Source organism: Pinus tabuliformis, chromosome 6 (assembly GCF_031772625.1).
Source record: "Pinus tabuliformis cultivar Carrire ecotype Pingquan chromosome 6, CPIR1, whole genome shotgun sequence".
Lineage (NCBI taxonomy): Eukaryota > Viridiplantae > Streptophyta > Pinopsida > Pinales > Pinaceae > Pinus > Pinus tabuliformis.
Genome location: NC_142292.1, coordinates 772,798,645 through 772,810,726, shown reverse-complemented (window position 1 = coordinate 772,810,726; position 12,082 = coordinate 772,798,645). Strand labels below are relative to the sequence as shown.

Below are 12,082 nucleotides of genomic sequence, written 5' to 3'. Positions count from 1 at the left end.
GGACAAAGCATTCTTTCGAGAGGAAGGCAATGTTATGTACAAAATTAGTTAATTTTAGGTTATTATTTAATTTTAATTTTAATTAGACGAAAGGGCACGATCATAAGATCATGCCCTTTCCCAAAGGGTGTCCATGGCGGTATTTAAGCCAGGAGCCCCATTGTAATCAGACATCATCTGTAATTTCAACTTATTAATAAAATATTTATATATTAATTTCTGCGCATCTTAAGTTCTCTGCTCCATTGATGTTGTCCACTTTCAAACGTTCTAACATCTAGCTTTGCCGCCTTTTCTTCAGCTATGCCCACCATCAAATCTCTTAATATACATTTTTGAAACTCTACAATATTTGGAGTTGATGTTATATCATCAAACAATCTGACCATCGAATATTTACAGCCTACAATATCAAGTCTAGCAAACACAGCATCCGCCAGAGTAGACTTTCCCACTCCACCAAAACCATACACAATAACTGCAACTGCATTTTTCTCACTTTCCCATTCCAGAAGATTAACAACTTCTTTTATGGGTTCTTCAATTCCCACTGTTTAACCATATAAAAACATATCAAAAACTATCCTAAAACCTTAAAAATAATATTCATATTTGTACAAAACCAATCAACACTCACAATGTCTCATAATTTACCTGCATATGTAGGATATTCTCGCTCCAGTGTTGTCGGTGGACGCACCGACCTACAATCAATGGCATCGTAAAGACAGATATCGAATCGGGTCTTCATATGCTTGTACAATTTTTCTAACTCTGCTTGAAATTCAACCAGCTCTTTCTTGTCGACGGGCGCTGAGAAAAACCTGTGAGTAAAGTTCCTCAAACAAATTTAGATTTAGTCTTACCGGATTATTTGATAAGAGGGATGTAAGCAAAACATAAAAATGGGCATGAGAGCGTTCAGTACTCGCCTGGAAAATTTTGACGAATTAATTTGAACGCAGCACATGATAGAAGCTTTGACTATCATCTCCAGTGCTTCTTGAATTAAATCTTCCATTCCTTCCTTCAGTCGAGGCCGTTCTTTAAGCTGCTTCACATATTAGCAACAGGGTTATGATTATGAATACCAGCGCGCGGGTGACAATTCGAATTGGAACCGGATCGGAGTAGTCTGTCAGGCCCCATTCCCTGTGATCCAAATCCGATTTTTTGTCAGGCCGTGGCAGGAATGTCAGGATTGCCAGGGAAGGGTGGCGGAGCTCCAGGAGAGTGGCGAGGGCGGAGACATTCCGGTGGCCGGAGCCGGACGATTTTCCGGCCGGTGCCGGAAAACGGGCCATTCTACCGCCTAGGTAGACTACTCCTTTCCCCACACTGCCGAGGATTCTTCCATCCTAAATAGTTGGACGTATCTTAGGAGATGGGCCTCCTCAGCGTAAAAATAAGGCGTTGTACTCGATTCCTTACCGTTTGTTTTAATGGCTATAATGCATGAGGGAACATCTCCAAAATTATTTGGTTCACGACTAACTCTTTGTTGCATGATGCTATTTATGTGTGTTGTTCATTATCCCTGGGTTCCTATGTTTTCCTCTCTGTTAAACCTGTACTACCAGCGGTCCTTCTCATTGAGCAAATCGGCTTGAATTTCAAACTGCAGGTCAGTCTGAACTGAATTTTATGTTTGTAATATTTATGTATGTTGTTTTTTTCTTATTTCGTAGTTACAGTAGAATTTCAATATATGCCTCTGCAGAAGGGGTAAATTTTAACTACATGCTTTGAATATGTAACAATCAAATCATTCTGAGCGGGAAACACCTAATCTTAATATAATGATTTAGGGTTGATTTTTTGGCCGATAGGCCTTATTTTGAATCAGTTAGTCATCTACACTTTCATTTTCTGATTAACATTTGGCATATGATTTTATGTTTGACGTCTGGCTACATATTTGAAATCTGTTGCAGAGGACCATCTCCCTATCTGTTGCAGAGGACCATCTCCCTTGTTACCCTATCTCCAGTCTTCCCGGCAGCATCTCGAATTTTCTCGGTAGCTCCTAACGATCAATTCTACACGTTACCGATCATTAATGAACCACTAGGTAGGGATTTCTTGCTCACCTGACCTTTCTCCTCCTTGAACATTCGAAGAGTTTCCCCACAATGTCGAGGATTCTGCAATCCTACCTAGCTGGACGTATCTTAGGAGATGGGCCTCCTCAGCCTAAAAATATGGTGTTGTACCTGATTCCTTATCGTGTGTTTTAATGGCTATAATGCATCATGGAACATCTCCAGATTTATTTGGTTCACAACCAACAACTCTTTGTTGCATGATGCTATTTATGTGTGTTGTGTGTTATCCCTAGGTTCCTATTTTTGCCTCTCTGTTAAACTTGTACTGCCAACAATCCTTCTCACTGAGAAAATCGGCTTGAATTTCGAATTGCAGGTCAGTTTGAACTGAATTTTATGTTTGTAATATTTATATATGTTGTTTTTTTCTTATTTCGTAGTTACAGTAGAATTTCAATATATGCCTATGCAGAAAGGGTAAATGTTAACTGCATTATCTAAATCAGTAACAATCAAATCATTCTGATCAGGAAACACCTAATCTTAATATAATTCTTTAGGGATGATTTTTCTGGAAATTTATACCTTTCGCAATGTCAATGCCTCATGAAGAAGGAAATAGGTCACCAGATCAACAATAAAATCCTGAGCCTCGATGGTAAATTTGTTACTCTTGCAAGCCCCTGGGCAACACTCCATCATCTCCATTGGGTGAAGACATTAATTGAAAGGTCTGGTAGAACAGGAAGCCTTGGCTTGGGCCAAGGCTTCCCGTTGTTGCCCTTCCCGTTGTTGCCTTTTGGGAAATCGTTAAATAATACTAGTAATATTTTGTGGTATTGTTTTGCACCCAAAATTTGTTGGTAGTTATTCCATTGATGTCTGCCAACATAAAATTAGTGGCATGGAATTAGTGACTACTTGGCTCAACTATTAAGAAAACTTTTTTCCTTCTTATTAGCCGAACTTCTTTCCCTTTGCATAACTTTATTTCACCATCTTAATGTTTTGTTTGTTGGTATACAACTTCGATGAAATATTTCCTGTTTAGAGTAGGTTTTGAACTCTGCATTGTATTTAAGGTTGTCTCTTGTTCAATATATTTATAGTTCATTTCATGATATAACCATAATGAAAAAAATAAAGTCTAAGAAAGAGAAAGTACCTTTCATGACATATGGACCACGAAGCCACAGTTCTCCTTGTTGGTTTGGGGGCAGAGGAGTTCCTGAAACAGGATCAACTATCTTTGCTTCAGTATTTGGAGACAACAAGCCAACTATCCCATAGTGTCTACTTTCATCTTGACTGTCTATGGATGCTCGTACTCTCAATGTTTCTGTTAACCTGCAGCCCTGCAAAATTTCATGTAACCTTGAAAAAAAGCATAACCTAGGTGTAATCCTTTAGATGGATATCCTCCAATAATATCCATGTTGTCCAAAATGCACAGAGCATGATTTTTGTAGTTGTATAAAACACTTTTTCTTAAAAGTTGTTGAAGAAAAATGTGAAGAAATGAATTGTGGAACGATGTTGTGGCTCACAACTGTCTTCTAGTTGTGACTAGAAAACCAGATCACAATGCTTCACACACAACAAAAGTGCTTCTTATTTGTGTAGGAGATACCTTTTCTCAAACAGTCTGTAAGAAAGTGCAAGGAAAGAATAAGCGGTAAATTATGTTTAAAACAAAGACAGGGTGTAAGGGTTTTCTAGAATCTTATTCAATGTGAAATTAGTGTCAAAATTTATGTCAACGCCAATTTAAAGCACTAAGGAAGGTTCCTATAATCAATTTCCCTGTCAAAACACAGTTAAACCAGATTAACACATGCCCATTTTGCGTTGAAATGCCACTTGCCATTTTAGATGAAAATTAAGAATTGTGAAACACTATTTGTAATGTTTTACGGCATAGTGATTCTTGAATGCAGATTATCTAACTAGAAGGAGAGGTTATTGCTTATTAGTTCAAATTCCAAAATAACTTTCCTTGATCGATAGCCAGGGCCAGATGTATTTCAACAATAGATTCCAAATCTGGCTGGAGAAATCTTCGTTGAATAGGTACTGAAAGGTCAAAATTATAAGTATGCTTTTATAAAATCTTCAAAATCTACCCCTAAGTCAAAACATACTAAATTGATTTTCCTTATTAAAATTAATTGTAAGTTTAGAAAATCAATTTATTATCTCAAAGAACCAAAGATTTTGAACATGTTATATGAATGGTCATAAAGCAAAAGGCATATTATGAGCACGTTATAAGAGTTTTAGAAACATCGTTATAGTTTTGAGAAGGTTTAGACACATACCTTAAATATATAGCATGGAATTTACATAAAGCATTTTTAATTTATGAAAAAATATGTTAAAAATTCATGTGCTAAAAGGTCAGCACGTTTTTAATAGTGTTGTGAATGACAGTGTCACTCTCATATACTATGCCCTTATTATTGTTTCACCATGAAAAGTTAGCCTTGTTAGATTACATTCCACATTCACATTGCTTTAAGCAGGTTTCATTCACATTGCTTTAAGCAGGTTTTCTTTCCTCAAGATAATATACAGCTAAAAGTAGTTTGCCTTTTGGTAAATTGTTAAATAATACTAATAATAGTTTGTGGTATGTTCTGCACCCAAAATCTGTTGGTAGGTATTCCATTGATGTTTGCCAACGCAAAATTAGTGGCATGGAATTAGTGACTACTTGGCTAAGCAAATTGTTTTCCTTCTTATTAGCCGAACTATTTTCCCCTTGCATAATTTTATTTCATCATCTTAATGTTTTGTTTGTTTGTATACAACTTCGATGAAATATTATTTCCTGTTTAGGGTAAGTTTTGAACTCTGCATTATATTTAAGGTTGTCTCGTGTTCAATATATTTATATTTCATTTCATGATAAAACCATAATGAAAAAAAGAAAGTCTAAGAAAGAGAAAGTACCTCTTATGACATATGGTTCACGAAGCCACAAGAGGAGTTGTTGAAACAGGATCAACTATATTTTCTTCACTATTTGGAGACAACAAGCCAATCGTCCCATAGTGTCTACTTTCATCGTGACCGTCTGTGGATGCTCCTACTCTCAATGTTTTTATTAGCCTACAGCAATTATCATTGTCAGCATTGTTATTGTGATCATTCAATAAGAAGAGTGGGTAAAAATCTTGGGGCATTGTCCCACCCACTTTTCCAAATTTGACCAAAAGGAAAGGAGCAGGCCTTATTGGCCATTACGTCTATTGATTGATTGGAAAGTTTTTGTTGCTATGAACTTTTTCTTGAATTTCAACAACTATCGTTGCATTACAGATTATTTGAACCTTAAACTCATTAATCTGCCATCCTCCAATATCTAATTTTGTTTAGTACTGGTTGAACGAGGTTTTTTTTGAAGATGCATCTTATCTCATAGCTTAACAATACGTACATAAATAATTATACATCGTGGATTCAGCATGCGACCATACAGGTTATCCCTCCTTACGTAGATTAGGAAAGTTAACATGTCAGCTTTGGCTCCAATATCAAGAGAATACACACCTTTTCATCAAATACCAATCCTGCCTAAAATCTGTATAGAACTCCCAAATTGTTGGACTGAATGAGCTTGCACAGGATATATGTTTGTCTTCTACCTCATTGAATTTTGAATTAAATCCAACCAGGTTATGACCATTTGAAAAAATTGAGCACATAATTGAAGTGGGTCTTGGGAGATTCATCCAAATAATGGTGTGGGTCTTGGGAAGATTCAACCAAATAATAACGTTTTTGTGATAATTGTGTTCTAGCAAGGTCTTCTATTTGGTGTCCTATACAACTCGTTTAGGTCAATTCAATCATGTGTGAGAGAGCATGAAAACCAACATGGTCGTTTTCAATAATTTATAGATATATGGGGACTGATTTGAATGGGAGAATGCTGGAAATTTTGTTTACAATTGTGCTTCTTTGTAGCACGCGTTATAGCATCATGCATTTTCCTTGAGCTGCATTGAAAATTGGAGATTAGTGAAACCTATTGACAATGGCCAGAGGTGCAGAAGTGTCTACTAAAGCCATGGCTTCCAAATGGGTAGTGTCCCTTTGTACTGCAACCTTCTATGTGGGAATGGTTTTTACCAATAGGTGAGGAATATTTCTTAAAACTTTTAATTGATCTCTAATTCTTTAGAATGTAGAGAAGTCTTTATGTGATGATAGTTGAGTCTGATCGAAGACTTTACAATTGTGGGTTTGGAAAATAGGTCTTTTCTCTGTTCTGGTTTGGGCTTGTTGATTTTGAATCTTGATAGGTAGCAATATGCCATTAATTAATTGTTTTGATGTAACTTATAAGGTGTGATTGGGCTCGTCTTTAGATTCCATACATGCATCAATGAATGTTTTTTAATTCTCATATCTCCAACACAGTACTTCCGTTGAGTAGGATAAGTAGTAGCCAAAATACTCCCATAGAGACTCGGTTATGCATTGATAATGATGAGAAGCATGATTATTACACACAAATGGTGATGATGATCCTGATTCTTCAGATTCTTCTCCAGTTTCACCTAGGAAACATAAGTCTAGTTCCTACAGGTAAATCAGATTAACACGTGCCCATTTTGCCGTGAAATGCCACTTGTCATTTTAGATGGCAATTAAGAATTGTGAAACACTATTTGAAATGTTTTATGGCATAGTGATTCTTCAATGCAGATTAGCTAACTAGAAGGAGGTTATTTCTTATTAGTTCAAATTACAAAATAACTTTCCCTGATTGATAGCTAGGGCCAAATGTATTTCAACAATAGATTCCAAATCTAGCTGGAGAAAACTTCGTTGAATAAGTATTGAAAGGTCAAAATTATAAGTATGTTGTTATAAAATCTTCAGAATCTACCCCTAAGTCAAAACATACTAAATTGATTTTCCTTGTTAAAGATTAATTGTATGTTTAGAAAATCAATTTAGTATCTCAAAGAACCAAAGATTCTGAAGATGTTATATGAATGGTCATAAAGCAAAAGGCAGATTTTGAGAACGTTATAAGAGTTTTAGAAACATTGTTGTAGTTTTGAGAAGGTTTAGACACATATCTTAAATACATAGCATGGAATTTACATAAAGCATAAAGCATTTTTAATTTATGGAAAAACATGTTAAAAATTTATGTGCTAAAAGGTCAACCCGTCTTTAATAGTGGTGTGAATGACAATGTTACTCTCATATCCTATGCCCTTATTATTGTTTCACCATGAAAAGTTAGCCTTATTAGATTACATTCCACATTCACATTGCTTTAAGCAGGTTTTCTTTCCTCAAGATAATATACAACTAAAAGTAGTTTTCCTTTTGGGAAATCGTTAAATCATACTAATAATATTTTGTCATTGCTTTAAGCAGGTTTTCTTTCGTCAAGATAATATACAACTAAAAGTAGTTTTCCTTTTGGGAAATCGTTAAATAATACTAATAATATTTTGTGGTATCGTTCTGCACCCAAAATTTGTTGGAATACTAATATTTTGTCATTGCTTTAAGCAGGTTTTCTTTCCTCAAGATAATATACAACTAAAAGTAGTTTTCCTTTTGGGAAATCGTTAAATAATACTAATAATATTTTGTGGTATCGTTCTGCACCCAAAATTTGTTGGTAGGTATTCCATTGATGTTTTCCAACACAAAATTAGTGGCATGGAATTAGTGACTACTTGGCTCAACTATTAAGCAAATTGTTTTCCTTCTTATTAGCCTAACTTTTTTCCCCTTGCATAACTTTATTTCATCATCTTAATGTTTTGTTTATTTGTATACAAATTCAATGAAATATTTCATGTTTAGGGTAAGTTTTGAACTTTGCATTGTATTTAAGGTTGTCTCTTGTTTAATATCTTTATAGTTCATTTCATGATAAAACCATAATGAAAAAAAGAAAGTCTAAGAAAGAGAAAGTACCTCTCAAGACATATGGTTCATGAAGCCACATTTCTCCTTGTTGGTTTGGGGGAAGAGGAGTTCTTGAAACATGATCAACTATATTTGCTTCACTATTTGGAGACAACAATCCAACTGTCCCATAGTGTCTACTTTCATCTTGACCGTTTGTGGATGCTCCTACTCTCAATGTTTTTGTTAGCCTGCAGCAATTACCATTGTCCGCATTGTTATTGTGATTGTTCAATAAGAAGAGTGGGTAAAAATCTTGGGGCATTGTCCCACCCACTTTTCCAAATTTGACCAAAAGGAAAGGAGCAGGCCTTACTGGCCATTACATCTATTGGTTGATTGGATAGTTTTTGCTGCTATGAACTTTTTCTTGAATTTCAACAACTATCGTTGCATTACAGGGTATTTGAACCTTAAACTCATCAATCTACAATCCTCCAATAACTAAGCTTTTTTAGTACCTGTTAAACAAGGGTTTTTTTGAAGATGCATCTTATCTCATAGCTTAACAATACATACATAAGGAATTATACATCATGGAGTCAGCATGCGACCATACAGGTTATCCCTCCCTGCATAGATTAGGAAAGTTAACATGTCAGCTTTGGCTCCAATATCAAGAGAATTTCCTTTTTTTTGTTGACTAGCGGAATTGGCAACGACGGTGGTATCATACTCGCGTTACATAGGGTTGAATCCCATTGGTTGCCACTATAACCTCTAGGAGGAACCACCCAGCCCGCAAGAACGACCCTCGGTTAAGACGAGACTCGAACTCGTGACCTGCACAGTGGCACAGACGACTTAGCAGATCATCCGCTGGCCACGAGACCAAACCTCTGCGGGCTCAATATCAATAGAATTTCATCAAATACCAATCCTGCCTAAAATCTATATAGAACTCCCAAATTGTTGGACTGAATGTGCTTGCACGGGATCTATGTTTGCCTTTTGCCTCATTTAATTTTGAATTAAATCCAAGCGGGCTATGACCATTTGACAAAATTGAGCACATAATTGAAGTGGGTCTTGGGAGATTCATCCAAATAATGGTGTGGGTCTTAGGAAGATTCAACCAAATAATAGTATTTTTGTGATAGTTGTGTTCTAGCAAGGTCTTCTATTTGGTGTCCTATACAACCCATTTAGGTCAATTCAATCATGTGTGAGAGAGCATGAAAACCAACATGGTGGTTTTCAATAATTTATAGATATATGGGGACTGATTTGAATGGGAGAATGCTATAATTTTTTTGTACAATTATGCTTCTTTGTAGCACACGTTATAACATCATGCATTTTCCTTAAGCTACGTTGAAAATTGGAGATTAGTGAAATCACGTTGACAATGGCCAGAGGTGCATAAGTGTCTACTAAAGCCATGGCTTCGAAATGGGTAGTGTTACTTTGTACCGCAACCTTCTATGTGGGAATGGTTTTTACCAATAGGTCAGGAATATTTCTTAAAACTTTTAATTAATCTCTAATTATTTAGAATGTAGAGAAGTCTTTATGTGATGATAGTTGAGTCTGACCGAAGACTTTGCAATTGTGGGCCTGGAAAATAGGTCTTTTCTTTGTTCTAGTTTGGGCTTGTTGATTTTGAATCTTGATAGGTAGCAACATGCCATTAATTAATTGTTTTGATGTAACTTATAAGGTGTGATTGGGCTTGTCTTTAGATTCCATACATGCATCAATGAATGTTTTTTTACTCTCATATCTCCAACACAGTAATTTGGTTGAGTAGGATAAGTAGTAGCCAAAATACTCCCTCAGAGACTCGGTTATGCATTGATAGTGACGAGAAACATTATTATTACACACAAATGGTGATGATGATTCTGATTCTTCAGATTCTTCTCGAGTTTCACCTAGGCAACATAAGTCTGGTTCCTATAATACTCAATGGCCTTAGAGTTACAGTTAATGATGGGTTGAGTTGTTGTTAGAGATATTTATGTCTTAGAACTATTTTTAGAATACACAGATCTTAGGCCCATCTAACCTATTTTAATGAACATTATAGAAAATAGTAAATAATAGGTTGTTCAAAATGTTTAAATCTTTGCACATCCTAATCATATAATTTAGATAGATTTATGGTTGCATGTGTGTTTGTCATAGTCATGTGGGAAAGAAAGATGACTAAATCCTTTTTCAAAGAATTATGTTATAGGTTTATTGATTTGATAAAAAAATTCATGTTTGAATTATCCTGCAGCTTTTGAATTATCTGAAAACTCGCTTAGATGTTATATTTAGATCAATATATTTTTCTTTCTTCCTAATATTTCTTCTGAGATGCTAATCAAAAGTTTGTGTGAACTTAAATATCTCATCGATGTGATAATCAATAGTGTCATATTAATAATGTTCTTAAGGGTCCCTGTTGGAAGACTGAATCCATTGCAATGACCATATAGATTCCACCAATCTTACCAGAACATAAGTGAAATGATAGGCAGTTAACCTTGTCCACTCTTCAGTAATTTTAATGGGAATGATTTATCATCCATTAAAAGTGATGAACACCTATTTTACTGTCTCACTTAAAATAATGATTTCAGGAGAGTGATATTTAGTATTTACAACAAATATTTCCACATTATCCTATTACTGCACCCAAAATCCTAGAAGCCCGACCCATCATATTCAATGTTGAGTAGGTTCTGATCCACTAACCAATACATCCTCTTATCATGAAAAATAATTTACTATCTGATTCATATTCACAAGAACCACAGGTAGCTAAAAGGTATGAAAACCCAGGTTCATGGCTATCAGGAAATTTCACCCCTTGTGGGGAGAATCGAGATATATATTAGTATCGCAAGTGAAATATCCTTATAGAGCTTGGAAACATGACCACTGGTTCACAACTACCCTATGACCATAGGAACCAAATGTTGCTCACCTAACATGGTCATGTATGTTATAAATTGAACAGAGTAATCTGAATTTTAGAAAGACTATGCCCGTGAAATTTCCATCCTGATGGGATTCATTTTTAGCCCTTTAATCGGAATTTTAGGAAGCATTGCTCAAACATTGGGTGGGATTTCTATTGAGTTCTTAAAAGTTCCCTTAGGAAGCATTGCTCAAATATTGGGTGGAATTTTTAAGGAGTTCTTAAAATTTTCCCTTAAGTAGCATTTCTGAAAATAAAGTGGATCAATCCTAAATTTGGTATTTCAAAGACCAATAATATTCCTTCAAGATTCTTAAAACACACTTTTAAGAGATTGTTCAAAATGGTAATTTTCAGTGAAGCATAGTTAGAAGCTCAAACTTGACAACTTTCTTTAAAAGAATTGTGTATTTTAGAAGAATTTTGTGTCGAAGGGAAGCAGATCAATCCTGGATTTGATATTCCAAAGATTGATAGTATTCCTTCGAGATCCTCAAATGGCACTTTTCAGAGATTGCCCAAAACTGTAATTTTCAGTGAAACATAGTTAAGCTCAACCTTGACATCTTTCTTTACTAGAATTTTGTGCTGGAGGGAAGTAGGTCAATTCTGAATTTGTAATTTGTTTAATTCAACTGTGTGAGGAGTAATTCTAATGGCATGAATTTATGATTATAGATTTAGGTCTTCAGGTTCTATATGCATTTTATTATCAACTTGATATTATAGATAATAATTCTCTGTTGTAACTGACATTGCAAAGAAGGTCATTTCAGTTAACTACATTGATTCAATGAAGAGTTAAGGATGTAAACTTAATGGTGATTGTTGATAGATAGGATGAGTTTTACCATTCAGTTATTGAGATCATTTCAATTTTCATGGATTCTCTAAATTTATTCGATTAGGGTTCCTGTCAACTCTTATATGTGTAACTATCAAACTTACAAGTGAGGTGAGGAGAATTATCGTATTTATAATGACCATAATTTTTTCAATACAACCCATCCCCAATAGGGAAGCATTATTCTAAAATTTTAGCCTTTTTTCTTTATAGGTCCAAATTATAGTTATGGGTAAACACCTTTCGATGATTGTGTTTAGATTTTGGCATTTATGAATAAATTTCAAACTACTTTAATTATAATTATATATTTATAAAGTATCATTATATAAATTTTTA

At 35.0% G+C, this 12,082-nt stretch overlaps 1 protein-coding gene across 1 annotated transcript; it reads right to left on the bottom strand.

Moving 5' to 3' along the window:
- Positions 1–212: 212 nt before the first annotated feature.
- Positions 213–1,147, bottom strand: LOC149261009 (uncharacterized). The gene is made up of 2 exons (XM_089367168.1): positions 655–1,147; positions 213–550 (listed from the first exon to the last, which is right to left on the bottom strand). The coding sequence occupies exons 1-2, from the start codon at positions 749–751 to the stop codon at positions 213–215; spliced, it is 435 nt and encodes a 144-aa protein (XP_089223294.1). The 5' UTR covers positions 752–1,147.
- Between the last annotated feature and the right edge of the window lie 10,935 nt (positions 1,148–12,082).

What these genes read in the sequence shown, in the direction of transcription:
- LOC149261009 (XM_089367168.1), bottom strand. Translation starts at nt 751, where the DNA reads ATGAAGACCCGATTCGATATCTGTCTTTACGATGCCATTGATTGTAGG. An exon ending in AGAATATCCTACATATGCAG is followed by an intron (nt 551 to 654) that starts GTAAATTATGAG and finishes ATGGTTAAACAG; the next exon opens with TGGGAATTGAAGAACCCATA.